This window comes from Bombyx mandarina, chromosome 25, assembly GCF_030267445.1.
Source record: "Bombyx mandarina strain Sakado chromosome 25, ASM3026744v2".
NCBI lineage: Eukaryota > Metazoa > Arthropoda > Insecta > Lepidoptera > Bombycidae > Bombyx > Bombyx mandarina.
This window is the reverse complement of record NC_143231.1, coordinates 5,921,540-5,946,266: the sequence shown is the minus strand read 5'-3', so window position 1 is coordinate 5,946,266 and position 24,727 is coordinate 5,921,540. Positions and strand designations below refer to the sequence as shown.

The window sequence follows — 24,727 nt, the reverse complement described above, 5'->3', positions numbered from 1 at the left end:
ATTATCACATCGGAGTCTCGCATGACTTAAAAAATATTAAGGTTTCTAAGGTGGTGTAAAATTTATGACTATATAGTCCATCTCGTTACAAAATTATTGCTATGAATCTGAGGAAGCTCAGTGAAAATGTCTTTAATTTTAAAATGTAATCAGACTATTATCATTTATTTTAAATTCGCACGACTTTTCGTTACAACTGCGGTATCTTAATCAAGTCTACATTGGCCGGATAAGTCCTAATTTATGGCCGCTCAGATGTCAGAAGCTAAACCCACATTTAGATGGGTGGACGACTTCGGGACCTACCTGGTGTTAAGAGGTTATCGAAACCCGTAGACATAAACAACGTAAATGCCACCCCCACGTTGAAATACGAGTTACATGTTTCAGATTTATAGTATAATAACGGTTGTCCAATCCTTTTAACCGAAATGCATTACTGCCTCATGGCAGAAATACGCAGGGTGGTGGTAGCTACCCGTGCGGACTGTCCATGTCAAGACATTCTTCCACCAGTAAGTCATTATCAAGTAGTAGCTACTAATGGGCAATACTTTGAATTATTCATTTGTAAGCATTTTTTCAAAATAATGTTGCATTTCCATAGAAAAAACCGGGGGAACGTAGTTGCGGATCTAATAGGTTTCGTCTAATAATTTGGTTTGATATCGTTTAAATTTTTACATCTCCGAATCTGCTCAGCACTACCAACATTTTTGTGAAACTTACACCTCATACCTAGTAGACTGCACTTACGAAAGTTATCAAACATTTTACGAATTCTACAGGGTGTGTTAGAACTTTCAGGAAACGTGTTATTTAATAAAAACAAATTGATGGTCAAAATCTTGTCTCATGACTCATGACTGTCAGCTTTGGGTTACAATGTGCATTCACGAAACTTGAAGTTATGTAAACAACTATTGATGCTTTATTTAGTAAATTAATATTACTTTCGTTCCTTGATGGTTCCGTATTACTTTTAAAATTGTATAATATGGTTTCAGCTTAGAGTTTTTTTTACCCTTGTGTTGCCACAATAGTAATGTTATGTTCAAGATTTTGTTGTTCGCAAATTCTCCACAGACAGTGACTCTCAAATTTTATAGGAGCTGCAGCTAAACCTAAACTAGATGAATTTAAAACAAACTCGAAATAATATTTTCTTGATGTCTTTATTTTTCATTATTATACAAAGTTTACGTATTATACAATAATTAAATTTTACTTATTCACTATAATTATTACACGTTTCATGACTTTTGACACAATGATTCACTAAAATAAAAAAGTCGTCTTCACAAAATCGAAATAATAAACATTTATAACAATACAACATACTTTAAAATATAATATCCCTTAATATTAAAGGAATTTTATGATTGTTATTTACCGTATTACCTTCATATCATTTCTAAGAAATTAAATACAAGTCAGATTTCTATTTCAATTTTACCCTAAGGCACTGATAGAAATTTTTGTTTAACATTCCTTTAACAATAAAACGTTGCAACTAATAAATATATGAAGAAAACAATGGATTTTAATTTGATGTTACATTTATTAAATTAGTGTTATTAATCATTGATTCGTAATTTCTATATAAAGTTGCCATTTAATAGCATAGATGATTAATTGGTTAGAATTTTGTAAATGTTCACTTTCGATGCACTTATAATTCTAAATCTAACTCCTAAATACACATTATCTATTACTCACTGATAATTTAGGAATCCAAGTTCGAAGCTTTTTTTTTAAATGTGATATTACAATCACACAATTACAGTGACACATGGGCTGGATGGTTTTAAGATCATTATCAAAGTATCTTACTACACCAACAAGTATTGAGTATAAGTGGACGGCATTACAAAAAAATTAAAACTAAAACAAAGATTTTAGTTAATAAACTGTTAATGAAAGTGAAATGAGATACAAGAACGAGCGACATTGACGAAATTAGATTCCTTTTAAACTGGAGGGAGTAACAGTAACGGATGTGAGTCCTTTACAAACTTATAATTATTTATCGAATAATCGTAAGTATAGGAGCGCGCCGCATGCTACCTACACGGGCAGTCGCTCTCCGGATAGGAATGATCACTCGACATCGCTTTGTACAAGCTTCCTGTTTCCAAGTGCTATTTATTTTCCAAGCCGAGCTAGAAAACAACAAAAAAAGTTCATATCATAATCAATTTAGACTATGACTTTCATCTTAACTCAACGAAATAATCTATTCTAATATATAAATCTACAGTGGTTTTTACAGATGTTCCGTTATAACTACTGAATCATTCATCCAATTGAATTGAAACTTGGTATCCGTGTAGAAAATACATGTAATTAATGGATAGGCTAATATTTATATGAGTGTTGGACTCCCTACACCAGTTGCGTTAGTGATGAGAATCTTTGTGAATGTTAATTTTATATGCCCAGCGAAGCGGACGGGTACAGCTAGTTCTATTATAAGACTACCACCGACTTTTCCCTTTAAGGTTTTTTCATATAATACAAATCCTATCTTAACAATTACGAGCAAAACTGAAATAAATAATTAATCTGTCGAATCGGTGAAGCCATTCGCCGTCATGCTGCGTCAGATATGTGGGAATTAATTTTTATAAAGTGGGGAACTTTATAATCCTGTTTATAATGCTTATAGCATGTAACATACTTTATTGCCTACCTACAATATTTATGTTACTGTATAAATGTTCGTTATAAGCTGTTTTCAGCAGACTGTAGCTGTGCATATACATATATGCACTTATATCTACATACAAATTACCTATAAATACATCGGATTAGACGGTACTCTATCAAAAAGTTCCAGACCAAATCGGCGGTATAATTTAATAGGCGGCAATAGTATTATATTCTATGGCAGCAATAAGTAAGTCATCGTATAGTAATCAAAATAGCCCACTGAGTTTCTCGCCGGATCTTCTAAGTGGGTCGCATTTCCGATCCGGTGGTAGATTCTGCGAAGCACTGCCCTTGCTATGGCCAGTGTTAGCAACACTCCGGTTTGAGCCCCGTGAGCTCTCCTATAAGTCAAGGAGAAGTTGAAATAGCCTCTCAAGGCTATCAGCATAGGTAGGAAAAAAAACACTAGTCTTGGAGTCATCTGGATACTAACTAATCTCGAGGTAGACAGAGGCATTCTATGGGCGGTGAGATCTCCAAGAAGTTTGTTTCGTCAATAATAATTTGTTGTGCTGTAATGTTTAGAGATATCTCACCTGTAACGGTCCGTTGCTGATATCCGTATGTTTATCAGACAAACCCGCCATCAGTCTTTCCTGTGACATAAACAATTGAATATTTATCTACATATATTTATTTATTTATTTAATAATTTGAACAAAATGTACTTATTCTTTTATTTTTTTATTGTTTAGTTGGATGGACGAGTTCACGGCCCACCTGATGTTAAGTGGTCCCCGAAGTTCATAGACATCTACAAACGTAAACGCAGCCAACTACCTTGAGATATGATTTCTAAGGTCTCAATTTTTACAGTACAACGGCTGCCCCACCCTTCAAACACAAATGCACTACTGCTTCAGGGCTGAAATGGGCAGGGCGGTGGTTCCTACCCATGCCGCTCACAACACGACTAAGAATCAGTTTAAATTATTATTAGGGCGTATTGTTAGCCCGTACGGGTAAGTGCCACCATCCTGAATTTTTTGCCATGAAGCCGTAATCCATTTCGGTTGAAAGGTGAGACGGTCGTTGCAAAACTTAGATTTCGACCTCATGTCTCAAAATGGGCGAGTACATACCCGTTGTAATGTTCATCGTCTCCATTAATCATTTTAAATAGTTTAAGGTTTGTGCAAAATTAATTTATATTATTTTATTAAATAATATTTTACCTCGGCGAGACGCTCGGCGTCGGCGAACGTGTGATTGTGTCGTGCTGATTTAGCCTGCGCCAGTTCTTCTTGCAACGAATCAATCTTTTTCTGCATCTGAACAAAATAAAAATTTAATATTCCGTGTCATTTTATTTTTGCACCATCACCAGGCGAAGGATGACATTGTTCAACAACGCAGAACGAGTCAAGTGTGTGACGTTTTGAAGAGCTTGTAGTTTGTTTATTTATTTATATCTTAATTTATATACTAGACAGTATAAAGGCGGACTTAATGCCATAGGCATTCTCTGACAGTCTACCTTAGGGGGGTGCAGAGATGAACCTTGGTAGGTGTAGTGTGATAGTGATATTAATAGTAAATTATTTAAGCGGTAGGCAGTGGCTTGGTTCTGGCCCTGGCATTGCTGAAGTCCATGGGCGACGGTAACCAGTCACCATCAGGTGGGCCGTATGCTCGTCTGCCTACAAGGGCAATAAAAAAAAACTTAAACATATTATTATGTGTATATATAACATACATAACATTTATAGATACAAATACTCGTACTTAAATAAATACATATACATAAGTATATAGATATAAAAGAATATATAAATAAATATTATCAATTAGATGACTCTGCTAACTCTCTGAGAAACAGTTCTCGAATCCTCGTCTTAAACGCTTCACGTGTAGTGTCCGACCTTATTTTGAGTGGGAGCGCATTCCATAGAAGAACAACATTTAACAACCAATATACCAAAGTCCAAACGCCTATATAAATAAGACCAAGTGACACAATCACGATAGCGACACAGAAGCACACAGAGTGCGAACGGAGCGTCTCGACTGTTATACCTCCTCAATAATCGCAGGCAACGATTTTTCGATGCAGGCGTAGGCGAACGCCAGCGGTTCCTACCGAAAAAGTTACACTCAATTCTATTTAACTGTTTGAAATTATAATTATTATTAGCAAAATAACGGTTCTACATTACTACTATATTTTTTTTTTTTATTGCCCTTGTAGGCAGACGAGCATGCGGCCCACCTGATGGTGAGTGGTTACCGTCGCCCATGGACTTCAGCAATGCCAGGGGCAGAGCCAAGCCGCTGACTACCGCAAAATAAATAAACATCACTATTTTGTGAGTTCGCACGTCACTACCCACTGGTGTTGTTAACCGTTCATTGGTTCCGATGTGAAACCAAGCTTGTTGTACAGGTTGTTTCCGAAATGCAACATCGATATGACGTATCGACGTCGGCAAAAGACTTTTTGGCGGGAACGCGAGGAGGGAAGTTGTGTGATTTGTTTTATTTTGTCTATTTAGTGTTTCTTCAGGTTTAACTGTAATAACGGTGTGTTATTAACTGTTAAATATCTGTGAAAGTGCACAAATGTGGGAAAATGAAACAAAACCGCTGGACGTAACTTCTCGAGATCCTCCAAAAAGTCCAACGAAAAAATCACAGTAAATGACCACCATTTTACTGAGATTATATTTCATCCCATATCATCTTATCTCATTTCATTTAATTTCATCCCAGTTGATTAATGTCTCAAATTAATCATCTTCATTTCATTTCATTTCATAAAAATAAGACATGACTTAAAGGTCTTAGTTACCAGGTCATAAAATCTCTTTAAAAAAATCAATTAAAGTAAATATGTAGTCCACTCTAGTGCTGGACGTACGTACCTGCGAAACAGTTCTCTGACGTAGTTCATCGAGTTCCCGCTGTTTGTCGGCGAGCTGTTGCGCCCATCGCTGTTCCTCTGTCGTCACGTTTTGCTGTAGCCGGCTTAACACGCCCTCCTGATGAAAATTTCGAAAAAAACTGTCTTATTATGTCTTAGGCTAGACACAAAAAATTTCGATTATTTATTATGTCTACGTTTGCAGCATCATTTGCAGCTTGCACGAGAAGATACTGCAGTCTCGCCTGTTTCAGTTACATAACCATGACGTCATCGCCTTGCGAGCCGGTTTCCTTTTCAATAACAGGAGCTTTCTTTTACTTCAAACTGTCCTTTAAGTTTTACTTAAAAAACGGCAGAACGGTGGCAATCTACTGCATGAGCATAATAATTGTTAGGTTACTTTGTCCCAAGGCTAGTCATGGCACAGTCTACTACAGATTTAACGGGCTATTCTAACCCATATTATTAAATATATTTGATATTTGTGAAAATTCCCGTGCTTTTTATAAGCATAAAACTAAATGATCGGTTTTTATATATTGTAACTAAATTTCTATACGATTATAAGATTTCTTTGCTCAACAATTGGGATGGGACAATTATTATAATCTAGTATAGTCCAAATCTATACATGAGCAATTTTTGCAAAAACAGAAATGTGACTCTTACCGTGTCGTCTATGATCGTCTTGTATTTGTCGACGAGACTTTGGAGGTGTTCGTTCTGATCGGCCAGCTCCTTGACTCGGTCGTCAGAGGGAGGCGCCGTGACCACTGTCGCCTGCTTCTCGGTCTCCTTGAGCAGCAAGTCCTTCTGCTGCAGCAGCAGTTGTCCGAGGTTGTCGGCGAAGGTTCTCAGCCAGGCGAGGTCTGCGCAGGGGTCATGGGGCGCGGCGGCGGGGCAGGCGGCGCGTAGCACAGCGGCCACTTCAGCCAGTTGCATTTCTTGCGCCTTCGCCACTGCCTCCTGCGGTCATTGCTCTCTATTATATCCACCATTTTATGCACACGAATTTCTAGACGTATTTTACATCGCTATTTTTTTCCTACCTAAGCTGATAGCCTTGAGAGGCTATTTCAGCTTCACCCTAACGTGTAGGTGAGCTCACGGTGCTCAAACATGACGTTGTTGCTAACACTGGCCCTATCAAGAGCAATGCTTCACAGAATCTGCCACCGCGAATCGGAAACGCGACCCACTGAGAAGATCCGACGAGAAACTTAGTGGGCTGTGTTTATGGATTAATCACATCGCAGAGAAGTTCGGTGTTATACTTAAATAATACTTTACTAACTATGTATCAAATGGCAAAATATTATTAAAATCGGTTGTAAAATATGTAATAGTTAACACATACTACATTAACAACAATAACGATATGCTACATTATCTTAAAGCAAAACACTACATTTATTTATGAAGCAAATAAATTTATCATTTTATTGATATAAGTACTTCATGAGTCGAAAATATAACAAAGATCTTAATAGAAAAACAATAAGGTAACAAATGTCTATAGTAGGTATCCTTGTGATGATCGCACGAGAAGATTAACCAAAGACTAACTGAATTGATATTCAACTGTTACATATCGTTTTCATCGATTCTTAAATTCAAATTAACTTGGGCTAATTCGATTTGCGGTAACAAGTCACAGTTATTTCGCATGTTAACTAGGGTCATATGAAATGGGAGGCGGATATGGAAAAGAAATGCGTGATACACTTTTTCTAAAAATGTGTTTGTTCTTTGCTATTTCATTTTATATAAAGGTAAATAATAGATGGTAACATTACCTAATAGTAGTAAATGATAAAATTTTAAAAAAATAATTGAATTTTCAGTCCAACTGTTAGAAAGCATCATTAATATATTAATTTTAGTTTACAATAATAATAATATTAATAAACTATCTCACATAAACGTTTACTCTCACTCTCATTAGTATCCTTACTTGCATTCTGCAGTCCTTATGGGGCACTGAGAGAATAGATTAGATGGTTATTTTAACTTTTTAGGGCGTAGTGCCTTAAGTATCAATGTGTATCGGAGGTTATTTAAACTACATATTAATTTATTACATCTATAACGATATATTTACATGTTTTTTAAACGAAAATAACTTGAATAAAGCATGATAAGCGCTATTATTCTGATTTACCGTATCGGGAATAACTAGTACTGATATTCGTTTTTGTGTGTGGTTGGGCTGTGCATACAATTCGTGCAGTGAAAATGGCTATACCTTTAAGTGACGCCTAAATAAGTATATATATATATATATATATATAGCGTGCTGTACGTCGAACAAAGCGAAGCCGGCCAAAGATATAATATCACAATGCAACGTAAAAAAAAAACAAATAATAATATACAAAACTGTGTAGACTTTTTGGCGGGAACGCGAAGAGTGAAGTTGTGTGATTTGTTTTATTTTGTCTATTTACTATTTCTTCGGGTTTAAATGTGTAATAACGGTGGTTTATTAACTGTTTAGTATCTGTGAAAGTGCACTAATGTGGGAAAATGAAACAAAGCCACTGAACATAGCTTCTCGGGATCCTCCAAAAAGTCAATTGAAAAAGTCACAATAAATGACCACCATTTTAATGAGATTATCTTTCATCCCATATCATCTCATCTCATTTCATTTAATTTCATGCCAATTGATTAAGATTCCTTCGTTTTTTATTATTCACAAACTGTAAATAATTAAAACGGCGAATTATAAAAATCTTATTACTTGACGCTGGCTAATGCACAAACCGTGCCGGAGCCAAAAACTAAACAAGAACAAAGCTGTGTACAGGTGGGGAGCACTTACACGCAGCGAGTCTTGGGCCGGCAACGCGCTTGCCGTTCTCGACTGGAGAGCCTTTTCGGCAGACTGTAACGCCTCCATTACTTTCCAGTTTTTAGTTCGCAACTCCTAATCGGAACGAGTTAAATCGGTGTGGTTAATGAATACATACAACTGTTTACTGTATATTAACTACTACTAGTCGATCTTCTCTTTCTTCCGGTCGATACTCTCAATTACCGAATTGTCAGTTAATTTGAAACATTTTAGTTCTGTGTGTGCTTAGTGCGAGTTTTTTAACGTTCTCGATAGCGTAAAAGTTAGCTCATATTTGTATGGAATGGGATCGTTTGCCTACGTTTGCCGCTAGGGGCGCTGTTCCAACTGCATACAAAAATGGCTTAACATTTACGCTATAGAGAACGTTAAGATAGTCGCACTAAGCACATTGGTATCCGGTGAGCGTGTCGAAGCGAGTGAATGCAACTAACGTCGTTCTTGTGCTTGTGGCGGTGCAGCTCGTCGCGCAGCCGCTCGAGCTGGTCGCGCTGCTCGCGGCTGCTGCCCTGCGCCGACTCCAGCTCGCTGCGCAGCGCCGCCACCACGCTCTCCACCTTCGCGAACTCCGATTTGCTTATCTAAAATACATTCGTTTATAATTAAATTTAATACTATATCTATATTTATTATTATATACTATATTTATTATACTGAGATATCTATGGGCTTCGGTAATCACCTAACATCAAGTGGGCTGTGGACTCATTTATCCATCTATAGTATATAAGTATTAAATAATCTATACTAATATATAAATCTACAGTGGTTTTTACGGATGTTCCGTTATAACTACTGAATCATTCATCCAATTGAATTGAAACTTGGTATCCATGTAAAAAATACATGTACTCAATGGATAGGCTAATATTTATATGAGTGTTGGACTCCCTACACCAGTTGAGGGGGCGTTAATGATGAGAATCTTTGTGGGGGTGAGAAATAATAATGTTAATTTTAAATGCCTCGCGAAGCGGACAGGTACAGCTAGTAAAATAAAAATTGTAATTGGTGGTATTATTTGACTGCAACAAAACCACAGCACGCTTCATGACAGGTATAAACTTAGTGAGAGTGAATACCTTTTGTTCATTGTCATCCGCCGTCAAGCCGTTCTGTGCGGGCACCGCCTTTATCTGTTTGAGCTCTGCGAGCTCGGCCTCGCGCGCGGACAGCTGCTCCCCTATTATTTTGATCTCATTGGATAGCTGAAACGTAATGAGCTTGAAATAAACACACGAATGTACCTTTCATGTTTAAATATAGAAAAAAGTTTCCATAATGAAAAGAAGACTAAAAATATATTGGTGCTTGTTTTATTTGTTTAATTGAAATCATTGCTGACTGTCACATACACAGAGACTAAACAGATATCGAAGTCAAACTTCATTCACAGTTATTCTGTGTTGTTACATACAGTTAAAACAAAAGTATATATGTAAGGAGATTTAAAAAAATATCTTAATATTTATTACCTGTTGTTTTTGTTTTTCACTTTCTTGTTTTAGCTTCTCTATGTTCGCTTCGACTGTTTGAGCATGATTCGCCAATCTCTGGACTTCATTTTGAAGCTCTATAAGGTAACCATATTCATTAAACATCAAATAACGCTAGATATTTTTGTATCGATTAGATTGTAAAATCGCGTTGTGTTGTAAATTCATACTATATCTTCGTTTATTCATAAAGGTGTCCAATAATTTGTATTTATATGAAATTTAAATAAATATATTATTTGATGATAGGTAGACCTTTGAGATTTTATTTGACCCACCTTATTTTTTATTTGACAATCTTGTCATATTAATCCTTGTCATTATTTTAACACATACATTATATATAAATAGGCAAAGACAAAACAGTTAAGTACAATTTTCCTCTTTGTTTATCAACCGATTTTTTTGTGATTGATAGCTTGTATGGTCTTTAGTGTTATCGACAAAGACTTTTTTGAGTCTACAACAAAATACTAAAGAAAAATATGTAAATTGAATCGGAACTTTTGAAATGTATAGGCACTGTTAACTACAATATTCGTTATTCTCATCATTTATCAGTAAGCAGCATAACAAAAATACAATTGTAATTAATTAATTTAGTTTGTATATTTGTTGATATCGCCGACGAACATTTATAAAATTCAATACCTGTAGTTGTAGAATTACAATTCACTACTTTATCTTTATATTGCAATATTAGTTTTTGGCAAACGTTAGAGGATTCAAGTTTTTAAATCTTTTCGATTTCGTAAAATTTATAGCATCGGACGTCGATAGAACCACACGATATGTACAGTAGGTATGATTAGAGAAATTAAATAAGTAATTACCAGCGAGTCGTTCCTGTAATTGCCTTCTTTCTTGTTGAGAGTGCTGCTCTAGTTCGGTGTATGCACGGTTTGCATCCTGTTTATTACATAATAAACTTTAATGTTAGTATAATCAAATGAAAAACAATAAAAGATCTAACACTGAAAACTTTGACCCGGCAGACTTCGTAGTGCCTCGATAGATATAAAAGACCTAAGCTTTTGTATAAAATAAACAAAAGTAATCTGTCCAAGGGGGGACACATCAAAAGAAAAACAAAATTGTTATTTTTATTGAATTCCGAGCATTTTCATATTTATCTACGTTTTAAACCTTCTCTGGACTTCCACGAATAATATTCACGACTAAAATTAGCCAAATCGGTCCAGCCGTTCTCGAGTTTTTTAGCGAGACTAACGAACAGCAATTCATTTTTATATAGATCGACACTTGAAAGGCAAACGTGACTAAGCGACAATAACGGCTTTGTACATAAATGATAGGTAATAACCATATTCGATGCGCAAACGGTGCGTGTACTTATGTACGCGCGTAAGAAGTTATACTTTATTTTTATTAAATTTATTTCTTTTTTTTTAAATATTAAATAATTAATAATAAATATTTAACGTTAATAATTTAATAATATTTAGTATGAATTATATTAAATAATAATTTTGTCATTTATATTACTAAAAAATGAATGCTAATAACACTTTTTTTTTACGAGTGTACATGCGACACATATGTGGTCGTCGTGGCCTAACGGATAAGACGTCCGGTGCATTCGTGTTGAAGCGATGCACCGGTCTTCGAATCCCGCAGGCGGGTACCAATTTTTCTAATGAAATACGTACTCAACAAACGTTCACGATTGACTTCCACGGTGAAGGAATAACATCGTGTAATAAAAATGAAACCCGCAAAATTATAATTTGCGTAATTATTGGTGGTAGTACCTCTTGTGAGTCCGCACGGGTAGGTACCACCGCCCCGCCTATTTCTGCCGTGAAGCAGTAATGCGTTTCGGTTTGAAGGGTGGGGCAGCCGTTGTGACTATACTGAGACCTTAGAACTAATCTCAAGGTGTGTGGCGCATTTACGTTGTAGATGTCTATGGGCTCCAGTAACCACTTAACATCAGGTGGGCTGTGAGCTCGTCCACACAGCTAAGCAATAAAAAAATAAATAAAAAAATGCGCGAAAGGTCACCTGCGGCTATATTCAGACTCGCCAAGTTACGTCGGTCGTATTGTAATGAGCGATTTAGTGGGCAACTTCATTTCTGTTAATTTTGTGTCACGGTGCGCGCGCATCGTACAATTTCACTCTCATAAATTTTTCATAACGCGCCTAAAGAAGTATAACTTCAAAAAAAAATATTTCTAGGTCTATTAAAATCATTTCAATCCTACAGCTAGATTCGTTAAAATAGATTTTTTTTCAGGTATATCAACTTTAAATTAGTCTACTGTAAAGTTCACGCATTGTCGCTTAGTCACGTTTGCCTTTCAAGCGTCGATATATATTTTTAAATTACTTTGAGTACAGTATCAGCTTGTTAGTGCATGACCCGCGATCGTTCAGGTAGATGTAGGGTGTACCTGCAGTTGTTGCGCCAGTTCGGCGGCGTGCTGCTGCGCCATGAGCAGCGCGTCGCGGGCGGCGCCCAGCTCCAGGCGCGCCTGGCGGGCGTCGTGCGCGTGCGCGGCCGCCTCGCTCTGCAGCCCCGCCAGCTGCTGCACCAGCGCCGCCTCCGACTGAAACAAGTCAACGCGCCGATGTACACTTGGTTCACTTACACAAAATGTATGCCTGATTTCACTTCGTTTAGATACTGGCAAGTGTCATCATCATTCTCCTGCCCTTCTCCCAGTCACCTAGGGTTGGCGTAACATGTTTTCTCCTTCCATACTCCTCTATCATATACCATTTCTTCGCTCATTCCTTTCTTACACATATAGTCTTTCACGCATTCCATCCATTTCTTCTTAGGTCTACCTCTTCCTCTAAAGATGCTCGCAAGTGTATGATAGATAAATCATTTTTGGAGTAATACTTCTTTAAGCGCAATACGACAGTAATTCAAAACTTTTTCGAAAAGGAATTATAACTTATTAAAATCAAACATTTTGCATACAACAGGCCCAAGAGATAAGATCCGTACTAAAAATAGGAGAAATATAATACAAGTGACGAGTAGTCAATACAAGTGACGAGTAGGTCCGCATATCAATTTCTTCTTCTGCAATATTTGATATACAGTAGAATGAATGAACAAGCACGTAAGGGAACCGCGTAAAAATATATTGTATTACTATTTTCTTACCTCTGTTAATCTCTTAATGTGCACCTCCATCTGGACTCGTTGAGCTTGAACTTCCGCTTCTGCATTCAATTGCGATTGCAACTGTAGGCAATAAATAATTTTAGTTATTACCGATACCAAATTAGCTTAGTTAATTTACATGACTTCGATGTACAAATCACAGCCAAGTTGATGTCACTCATCTTGAAATGTAAGGTCGGTATTTTTTTAATTGATGATGATGTTCATTTCTTTTTTGTATTTTTTTCTGATATTAGTGCCTGAGCTCACGGTCCATCTGATGTTAAGTGATTACCGAATCCCTTATGCATCAACAACGTAAAAGCCGCCACCCATCTTTAGACATGATTTCTGAGTCGTAAGTTTTATAGTAAAACGATTGTCCCTCACTTCAAACCGAAACGCATTAAGTACTTCGCAGCAGAAATAGGTAATGTGGTAGCATCTAACATTTACGCGCTCATAAGACGCCCTACCATAATCAGTAATTACATAAATTATAATTTTTGAGGGTTTGATTTTTATCATATCAGCGTAACTGGGCGAGTAGGTGAGCTCACGGGGCAAGAGCCGTGCTTCGCAGAATCTACCACCTACCACCGGATCGGAAACGCGACCCACCGAGAAGATCCGACAAGAAACTCAGTGGGCTGTGTCTGTGGGTTAATTTACTCGCTGAACCCTTCGTCGCAAGCGAAACGGGTTCGACGAGAACGATGACCGGTGCTTGGGGTTCCTAAAAGCACCGTTAGTGGATCGGGAGGATCCGTAATGACGTGTTTTGGGTGACGTCGACTGTTTACCATAATTACCGACGACTACGATGAGGGTTCTCATGTCGTGCCGCTTTTTCGAAATGGCATCGTTTGTAGCATTCACTACCCACGTCATTAATGTTGCGAGTCGTTTGTGCAGCATTGCTTTCTACTAAGTACATACGTGCAGCTTCTCCTGTGCGAGCTGGTGGTTGTCGTCGAGCAGCCGCTGCAGGCGCGCCTGGTGCGTGTGCAGGTCGACGCGCGCGGCGGCCGCGGCCTGCTCGTGGCGGGCGCGCTCCGCCTCCAGCGTGCGCACGGCGCCGCTCGCCCGGCTGCGCTCTGCGTTCAGGCTCGTTCTGTATGGTTACGAAACAACGTTAATCAATATTGTATTTTCGGTAGGCAGCGACTTGACTCTGCCCCTGGCACTGCTGAAATACATGGGCGACGGTAACCACTTACCACCAGGTGGGCCGTATGCTTGTCTGCCTACAAGGGCAATAAAAAAAATATTTTCAATAAATACAACAGTCATATGATATTGATATGCGTACGAGAAATTGTTCCATACAATATTGCTTGTACTCATAGTTTTCAAGGTATAATATTACATAGATACTGTAATTTACAGATTGATCTTTTTCATTCCAATTACAGAGCATAATGCGACTCAGTGACCCACAATGCCGAATTATGCTGAAGCTTAGTTGAGCATTATGCCACATAATGCGCTCTTGTGCTGTAATTGGAAAACTACCTTTGTAAACAATTATCATGAACACTAGATGGTAGGTTAAAATTTGTTCATGAAGATTTCAAAAGCGGTAAACGTGAACTACCCACCGTAATTCCTTCAATTTGGCTTGCAAAGCTTGGGAAGCTTCAACTTCATCGGCCAGCGCCTTTTCTTTGTCGGCTAACTGCTTCTTCAATTTCTGAACTGGATCATTTGGGCCCTAGGGATTATAAACTTTATCAATTACTAATCTCACAGTTAACTAACATAATATATTTTTTCCACTCAATAGTCCACATTATATATAATATAAAATATAATTTCCAAATTTAGAAATCACAGTAACTTATATACCACTTATCAACAAATATTGTTTGTATTTGTTTTATTTTTACGCATAAAATGTTTTATCTGGTAGTTGAGTATTATAATATGTAAATATGATTATAATCTCCGGAAATCCTAAAATGATAACAGTGACGTGGGCAGATCGGTTTCCTACTAAAGTTATCAAAATAATTATTTAGTCGTCCATGGCATATTGCTGGGAAGATTATTATCTCCCAAAATTAATCAGTTACGCGCGATAACAGAATGGATGGATAAAATTGGCTAAACTTCAAATAATTTGATAAGATTGTTTTCAAACATTCAATTAAGTGCATTGATTTCACATCGACTTATCGATAAAATGAATTTATCATTAAATTAAGAAATTTATACCCTTTTTTATTATTAAAAAAGGGTATAAATTTGACATTTTATGAATAGGCAAGTTTCACAGTCACAGTTCTCATTAGTTATGTGGTATAAATTCAAATTGCATTTCAGTTTGAAGTTATCAGACAATTCTCAACTCACTTAAGTCCGCTTATTTATGTTTAAAACAACATGTTAAAGGACAAAAATGATTTCCTGTTGATATCTTTGTAATAAACATATTACTTGGCAATTAAAGCTAAAACAACTCAACTTAGGTTTACAAGAAGTTACCGCTGCAATATTATATAATCATGTTACATTGTAATTATCAGAAATATAAATAATATTGAAATATCAAACATATCAAAGGAAACTGAAGTTGGAGCAAACATTATTGACACATATGGTCTTTTCGCATTAAAAATGTACAATTTCCAAAAATATCCGAAATTGAGTTAATATGCGGAATCATTTGGTATCACCAGTATTTTTCTCTCTAAATACTGTCAAAAGAGCGTAGTTTAGTTTTAGTTTTTTTTAGTTTACCTATATTTTGATTACGACTAACAAAATTAATACATAATTTTATCTTACTTTAAAAGACAGATAATGTAACTGGTAAAAACTTAAAAATAAATGTTAGTTTAAAACACTCTCCTGTAAAATTTAGTAAGTTTTGAGATTATACAGTTTTAATGCGAGAAGACGATATGTATTGCAAGTTTTAAAATTTAAGGTCACAGGTACCTCGGACCATTCGGAATGTTCGGGTAGAGGATCATGGTGTTTGTCGAGCAACGCGTCGGTCAGGATCTGTATCTCTGTACGAGAGAGCGAAGCCTCGCGGACCACGCGCACCAGCTCGCCAACGTTTACGCCAGCGTGGTCGCCAACTATCATAAGAAATTAAACAATGTATCATACAATGTGGGTGTTGGAAACATGTACGTCTGAAGTCGTCGTGGCCTAAATGATAAGACGTCCGGTGCATTCGTATCGAACGATGCAACGGTGTTCGAATCCCGCAGGCGGGTACCATTTTTTCTAATGAAATACGTAATTAACAAGTGTTCACGTTCACGATTGACTTCCACGGTGAAGGAATAACATCGTGTAATAAAAATCAAACCCGCAAAATTTTAATTTGCGTAATTACTGGTGGTAGGACCTCCACTTAACACCAGGTGGGCTGTGAGCTCGTCCACACATCTAAGCAATAAATAAATAAAACGATAAAAGCCAGCATTGACGTCATGAGCTTATAGCCCTAAAGTTTTCTGACTTGTAATATACACATATCATAGATTTTGTTTGCATTTGTATTTGCAATTTTTGAAAGGTATTTTAGAATTTCCAGTACATTTTACACAGTACATGTCTATTGCTTACCCATGAGCGTGAGAACATTAGGTTCTTGTTTTTTCTTCTTCCCCTTGCTAGCTGGAGGCGAAGGCGCAGGAGGTGCGACAACTAATGCTTGTTTCAGAAGTTTTTCGGTGGTTAGCTCGGTCGGCTGTGGTATGTTCAATGGTGGAACAATCTCCTGTTGTGCTACTTCCGCGGCTTCATCATGAGGCTTCTTCTCTTTTTTACCTAATTAAAAAAAAAACTCGTAAGTTTTCCGGAATTTAAGAGAGTAGATTTCGATGATTATGTTTGTTGTAACATTGTTATTTATATTTTGACATTCAACAAGTGTGTTATACTGACATCTAAGTTGAAATAAATGATTTTGAATTTGAATTTGAATTGATGATTCATTTAAATATTTTTATTATTTATTGAAAGAAAAAAAAAACGTATGCCTTCAATTGCTAAGTTGCCTTCAACAAAATATATCGGATTCAATCCTCCCAAGTTGGTAATAGATAAATTATAATATTTTTGGTAAAAAGTATATTTTCAATAATTTTAAGGATACGAGTAATATTTTGTGTTTACTTTATTTTACTCTTACCTAAGTGAAATCGCACTTTAGTACTGGGGTAATTTTTTTTTTACTATAAAGCTATATTTCCCAGAATATACCTACTTTAAGATCTTGAACTAGTTATGTGTCGTTCCGTTTTGAAAGTGCGCACCTGCGTGTCACGAAAATAGGTTTCAGCCGGTAAGCGCGACGGCGCCTGCTCTTATTATTAAAATTGTTCCTTATCATTATTTTTATTCCTCAAAATATTTTAAACAGCTAGAAATTTCATAACATATTTTTTATTTATTGCCCGTGTGGACAGACGGACATACGGCCTATCTGATGGCGAGTGGTTAGCCTCGCTCATGGACGTTATCAATGTGATGTATGAAACATTCCTTATATTCTTTGTTAACCTACTTAATATAAACCTGTATAAACTAAGTGTCTATCAAATAAAGCAGATTATTGTTCGGACTCTCGTTGGTTTCATTTCAAATATATATCTCCAACGCAACACCTTAAAACAATGCTAGAGGCAAAGTCAAGCCCGTCTGCCGTTGAATGTTTCCTTACCTTGATGGTAATTACTTTTCAAAGAGCCAGTGGTTTTTAATATTACTTTTTACGTATTCATAAGGTTCTAGAACAAAATCCTAGTAGATACTTCCCCATAATGAAGTATACACACTCCGCGAACTGGTTATTAACAAAAACAAGTAGACAGAGCCATAAAGCTACCGATTTGGTAATGATTACAGATATCGTTTCCGGTATAGTTAACGATTACGATTGTCTACCAATACAACGCTGTAAAAATGTGAATTACATAAAACATTACAGTGTAATGGTTATTATATTCAAAATTGTTTAGAAAGTTAAATACATGTATCATACGAGTGGCTTTAAAAACGATATATACAGTTTTTTTAATGTGAGCATCGCAAGACTGCAATGAATTTTATGAAGGACACCAAAGATAAAACAAAAGTGCATAAATAATTCGATATATAAATTTCATCAAATCTTGTATATATAACATATCTATATATTAATACGTGAAGCAAAAACTTTGTATCCCTTTTTACGAAAATTGCGCGGACGCAGGAGTATGAAATTTCCCACACTTATAGAGAATACAGAGAAGGAGTGCAGAATGTTTATATTTTTTAAAATTATGCATAAAAAATAAATTAAATCAATAAAAAAACATTACACACACTACCATGTATTTGACGCACACTCGCATGCATACTATTTAATTATTGTCAAACTTTTGTTCTTGACGTCTGTGGTCAAATTGAGAATAGATTAAATATTGTTTGTCTTAATTAATTAATATTTTTCTATAGTGTAGTCTTGGCGAAATTTGTGATTATAGAAGTATAATAGTCTTTGAAAATAGAATCATAATAGTGTACAAACTTACAATTTCAATTAATTGAGTCGACTATTATGAAAGTCGGCAATGTGACTTTTGGACAATTATTGGTAAATCAGAAAAAAAAATTATTGACTTTGTATTACATCGGCAGTCACAAAACTCTTCTGAACGACATCTTAGATAAATAACAGGTTAAGTATTAACTTTTATTTAATGCAGGTTTTGAACCGTATTCTTTGAAGGAGACGATTATATTCAAATCAATCTGTATTGACATATCAAATTAATTTTTTTTGTCCAAATGCACAGATTGCCACCTTTGATAATAGACGACTCAATTATAGTCGAATTTCGACTACTGCGGGACCACTAGTATGTATAATGACACAAAGACAATGTGGCATGTGACACAAACCTTTACGTTGCTCCTTGGGTGCGTCCCCAGTGTTGTTTTTTTCTTTTGTTTCTTCTTTAAGCTCAGGGGATGAAGTTGCTTTAGGAGCACCTTTGCCAGTTTTTTGAGGTTTTGTAGGCTTTGCTTCCTTCTTGTCAACAGGTTCCTCAACTTTTTCGACGACCTACAATAAAAGTTTAGCTTGCTTTAGACAGAGTGGACAGGCTTACAACTAAACTTTGTTAAATTCAATCGGAGCGTTTTAGTCAATTCTTATTATACAAAAAAAGGTTTTTAATGTTATTGTATTTTTAAAATGCGTGCACTTTATTTTTACAAGGTGCTTGACTGCTCAAAAATGTGATTCGTTAGGAGATAGTAGAAGAGTAAAACAAAATAACGTAAAGTTTTATTTAAAAAAATCGATTTAGGACGCTATGACCATCGATATACATATTACCAATTTGTAATATATTGATGGCTGTGACGGTAAAAAGTGACATCATAACTTAGTGACGACGGATTACTGACGAAGTACATGTTGAAAACTGTACAGCGTAAATACATAATTAATGACGTAATGTGACCCAAAGGAAACATTTTAGCACTGGTTCTATTTCTTAGAGTTTTTGTATTTATGAATTTTGTAAATACTGAATATGAATAAGTTATAAAGATGCTGACAATAATGAAGCAATTTGTAATAATTTCTCTTAAACAGTCAAGTACCCAAATTAGTTTTATGTAAAATTATTTACATTCTTTTAATTTTACTTTAACCTAAGATAATATTTGACGAAACAATAATTATTAATATGTATTAAAATTTAAAGTAACTTTAAATTACAACAAACATTGCATTGCCATTGCAATGATGTTACATAATTTTACCATAGCATGCAAGTTATAAAACACATTCCGACTACAAATAAATTTACATAGGCAAATTAAAACTATTAAAGCCAAACATAAACTGTGTAATGATAAGAACAATGAACAATACAACAACGACTAGGTAGGTACAAACCTTGTTAGCTATAACATTTATCAAGCGTTTTTACATAACAATATATCTAAAACCAGTTAAAACAAACAGCGACATTGGAACGCAAATTCTTTAGACGATAAGAACTCACTTTTTCAGTTGATAGGGCCGATTGCATCAATTCAATTTCATCTTTTGGATGCATTTCCTCAAAATGGTTAGCGACAGTGGTATTGGCGGCCACTGGGACCGTGCTCGGATCACTAACGCAACTCGGATCCTCTTTGTTCAACAGAATCGGCTTTACCTTAGGATCCTTGCCACGTTTGCGTATCTGCACAGTAGTGCCAAACATTATACGTCGTTTTAATATCTTTGGTGCAACCATAAACCTTTCTTATCTAAATTTACCAAACACCCACAATATGTTAATATTTCTTTATATGGTACTTACTACCGATGACTACACTAGTGTATGAATTACATTGGCCATTTATGTGTTAGTTTCATTCTAAACCAAATTATGCCCCGTGCTTTTTTCAATACATACATAATTTCAATTATTTAAGCATTGTTATAATATGGAACTCAAAAGATCGGAGGATTATATATGACCTTCTTTCTGGTTATTAATTAGAAGATACTTGTCAACAGGCATGTCTGCTTAAAGTTACTGATATGTTCCTGCTACAAAAGCCACCTACAGTAATGGTATCTCTATATTATCAAATTAACTCAGCCGACTTGCTGTTTAGTGGTTATCGGGGCCTATTGACATGTCGGGATATCTATGAACTCACCTCGAGGTGGCACTATGAACAGGATTACAGTAGTATAACTAATTTATGCTTTTAGACGGGAACACAAGAATTCTATGTAGCAGATATGTAAGATAGTAGTACCCACTCCTACAGACTGACAATATGCCTTAGTAATCACCAAGGCACTAACTACCTCTACTTAAGTCCTATCTTTAGTAAGCCACCGCGTGTCGTGGTAGCGTGGTCCTCATTGAAACTGTCGCGAAATAATCTCGAGTATCCTTTTGAAAGATATGATAAATATTGATTAATTGAAGAATTCGATCCCAAAATTATCGCCGACACGTATTAGACAATGCGTCATTTCATTTAGTCTTTTTTCTATTGCGGTACATGGGCATATTATGACCTATGTCTTTCTGTGTGCTTATTGAATGGACTTGAAACAGCGAATTTTTGCCTCTAGGGGCGCTGTTCCAAGTCCATAAAAATTTAAGTTAACTTTTACGCGATCAAGACGTTAAAAAACTCACACTAAGCACACTGGTCTCGATAGATATGAGAGGTATTGAAAGCCACGTATCACAAATCTCAATTGTATTGAATAAGACCTGGCTTTCAAACCGAAACACACGATAGCTTGGCGGCCGAAATAGGCAGCATAGTTACCTTACTCAATACATATACACTAAGTGTCTTATAATCCTTTAGGTCACTGGCTTTTGTAAAGCACCTAAATCTCTATCTACCATGATGTGAATAATTTTTCCAGTTTTAGTTTTGCATACACTAACATGTTAGGATGTTTTCTAATGTAATTTGCCCCATAACCATACTCCTCTTTTATAAAATCATGAAAATAGCCTAGTGTGTTACTAGATTTGCACTAAATTGGTGTTAGTATGTGCATGAAAATGTAATTACTAAAAGAGTTTCTACAAACCTTAACATTAGGGGGTGCATCCCTGGGTACATCAACAACAACAGGTGGGGAGAATTCCACATGTCCCTTAGTTGGTGGAGCGGGGTCATCTTCTAGACCACTCTCAGCTGGGGCCTCACTGTCGATTTCACTGCCAGTTGTACCAGAGTTCTCTTTGCTCTTCTCTTTCTTGGCCAGCTATATTTGAACCAAATTTAAAATAAAAAATTAATTAAAGCTGAACATTTCAATATAAATTTATAAATACTTACTATAATTGGTGGCAGATTATTCTTTTTTTTATGATTGAAAGATTACTGGTGGCCTGGAGGCCTTTCCAGTTTCACCAGGACAGGTGGGCGAGCAAAGGCTCAGTCAGGAGGGGTGGGATTTGCTAACAACTGCCTGAGCGCCTCTGAAGGAGACCTAACAACTCAAGAGCAATTGCTTCGCGAATTAATCTACTACCGGATCGGAATCGCGACCCGCTGAGAAGATCCGGCGAGAAACTCAGCGGGCTGATACATGGGTTAGGTTGCACGTCGACCTCTTTGTCGACGAGTACGGTTACCGGGGTTCCTAAGCCTGCTCGTAGTGTTAAGAGCTGAAGGCGTCTAATGCAAAGATTATTGGATCTGATGGATCCATAAGGACGTGTCTAGGGCGTCGACGGTGATCTTGACGGCTCCTGCATGATCAGGATTCGGGGAGTAGTCAGCGGCGGCAACGATACGGCGATCATGACGCATAGCCTTATCGAAGTACCGTTCCGACGCTGACTTCATGTATTTTTGGATTGATTGGCCCAGGTCGTCATGTAAGTCAACATTCCTCACGACCACAGAACCCCGACGGCTAACCTGCAAAAGTGGGATTGTAGGGAGTCTATGTGTGTGCGGGCCGCGTGAGTGAACACCACACTCGCGTAAGTTATGACAGGCCTTATGCAAATTTTGTAAAGTGTCACCTTGTTCCGAAGGGACATTTTACTGCGTTTACAGATCAAGATTATTCTCTGAACTTACACTAGTATATAAGACTAAATACCGCAAAGTAACAATTTCAATTGCAAAATAATTATTGTTTGTATTATAGCACAGTGGTCCACACTTCAGACTAGACACGACCTTCAGCAATGAAGAGACCGACTCAGAAGAAGATCATAGCACAAATACAGTTTCAATTTCATCCCAAGTTAGGTGTGGTATTTATGTTACAAAGTCTAGTATTTCTTTTGAAGGATAGACCAACAGGTCTAAATCAACCCAGAGTTTAGTTGTTACTTGAGACCGCAAACATCACAAAATACAACACATATATCTATGAAAAATGCCTGCTACATATCATGAAAAATGAGGCTGAAATTTTAATTATATTGTAGAGATATACGGAATGATAATTTTTTCTACACAGGCATAGAATTTGCCATGCCAGCATTAAATTACTCTTTCATTTCAATTTATTTGCAGATAACAATTACAGGATGTTTATGAATCTGTGAAAGACATTCCAAGTAACCAATAACATTTTAGTCCATATTTGGAATTTGTAATCAAATTTACCTTCTTATCCTTCTTCTTCACATTTTTCTTCAACTTGCTTTTGTTTTCTGCTAATGCCAACAACTCAGTAGCTGCTTTACGTTGTTGTGCAATAGCCTCTTCATAGCTAGTGCCTGAGGCTGAGAATAGTCCCATCAATAGGAGAACTGCTATACCAGCCACTCCCAATCCTCCCAGAACCAGTAATGCTTGCAGCTCCATTTGGATCTGCTACAAGCCTAAATGTGTAGAGCATACTTTGAATTAGACATTTCATTCAACTCTACAACAACAATAAGGACTAAGTAGTCTTATCTTGCTCTTAACAAATATCACTGCCCTACCAATAAGTTACAAAAATATCATTTTGTATAACCTATTATTAACACAAAATTTCTAAACATTATTTTATGTAGTTGTCTACATTATCAGAACTCACTTTCCCAAATTACCAAACAATTCGTTTCTATAAGTGATTGCCTAGAAGAAATTTCTCTAAGCAATAATCACATCAATATAATTCGTCAAGTAATTGATTAAACTCGTGCTATCTTCATAAGCTTAATAAATTAATATTATCAATTTTCCTATGATAGTATATTATTATATTACATGTACCTATGTGATACCAACTAGTATCTTCTTTTTAGTTCAAGAAAACTTCTAAAGTGATATTCAATTTAGAATTTTGTAGAATAAATACCTAGACATTAAAGGCATCAAGTTGAATGTTTTCTACTTTGAAGTTCGATGAAGCATACTAGTTACTAATACTAGTTACTTTCAAAAGACATCAATCTAGGTTTGAACTGAGTGATTAGCTAGATGATAACGAAAATGGGCAATGTAAGCCTATTGTTTGCAAACATACTTACAATACAAATATTAATTTGTAATTAAGTTAAAATTATGGATTGATGAGAGGACCTTATAAGAAATTTTATTAATAGTGTCTAAAACTGTATACCTAAGGTGCAAGAGAAGTACCGCTGACACGTAAGCAGTGACACATGTCAAAGGTTATTGACAGCAATTTCTCTTGCAATGTAAGTTTCGGGGAGTTTTACATTTTTGGACAAAGAACGGTAGTTTATTGAATTTGTGGATTGAAATGTATTGTAAAAAACAAAGGTCTCTAAGCACATTCATATTTCCTTGTCTACAAAGACATTGATCTAGCGTACTTACAATATTGAACGAAATAAATTGATTTCATTTACTTACTTAGTTTCTAATGAGATAATTTCACTAGATTATTCTTATAATTAGTATAATACACCTGATTCATAGATCAAATAGAAGACTAGTGGGTTTTTCACAAAAACTTGAAGATAAAAACGAAATAAGCGTTCGGGCTTCCCGTATCCGCTGAATCCGGTTCACTTATTTCTGCAAAGTTGTAAACCGGCTTACTTCACTTTCTTGGTACGAACATAGATTTTTTTTTTTTTTTATGACCTGGTGACAGAGACCTTTAGGTCATATCTTATTTGGAAAATGTTCATTACTTTGGGGTCACTACACTTCACTTCACTAAATTTTGTCATTTAAATTGTTTGAAT

General features: G+C 36.1%; 1 protein-coding gene across 13 annotated transcripts; it reads right to left on the bottom strand.

The window, feature by feature from the left end:
• Positions 1-1,156: 1,156 nt before the first annotated feature.
• Positions 1,157-24,599, bottom strand: LOC114245750 (uncharacterized). 13 transcript variants are annotated; one of them, XM_028178020.2, is made up of 21 exons: positions 24,390-24,593; positions 23,187-23,404; positions 21,646-21,822; positions 20,093-20,275; positions 18,978-19,140; positions 16,656-16,859; positions 16,014-16,159; positions 14,672-14,784; positions 14,010-14,184; positions 13,071-13,151; positions 12,346-12,501; positions 10,762-10,837; positions 9,908-10,005; positions 9,515-9,640; positions 8,867-9,013; positions 8,400-8,504; positions 6,245-6,541; positions 5,574-5,690; positions 3,888-3,983; positions 3,249-3,308; positions 1,157-2,162 (listed from the first exon to the last, which is right to left on the bottom strand). In XM_028178020.2, exons 2-21 carry the CDS (start codon positions 23,385-23,387, stop codon positions 2,142-2,144), a joined length of 2,742 nt encoding a protein of 913 aa, XP_028033821.2. In that variant the 5' UTR covers positions 23,388-23,404; positions 24,390-24,593; the 3' UTR covers positions 1,157-2,141. The 13 variants fall into 13 exon arrangements, with proteins under 13 accessions (XP_028033821.2, XP_028033822.2, XP_028033823.2 ...); XM_028178021.2 differs by lacking the exon at positions 24,390-24,593 and adding an exon at positions 24,133-24,261; XM_028178022.2 differs by lacking the exon at positions 24,390-24,593 and adding an exon at positions 24,041-24,153.
• Between the last annotated feature and the right edge of the window lie 128 nt (positions 24,600-24,727).

Excerpts from the sequence above, each read along its gene's own strand:
- LOC114245750 (XM_028178020.2), bottom strand. The coding sequence starts at position 23,387 with ATGGAGCTGCAAGCATTACTGGTTCTGGGAGGATTGGGAGTGGCTGGT. Across the intron at positions 10,838-12,345 it reads AACTGGCGCAACAACTGCAG|GATGCAAACCGTGCATACAC; the intron begins GTACACCCTACA and ends TGTAATAAACAG. Across the intron at positions 9,014-9,514 it reads CGGATGACAATGAACAAAAG|ATAAGCAAATCGGAGTTCGC; the intron begins GTATTCACTCTC and ends AATGTATTTTAG.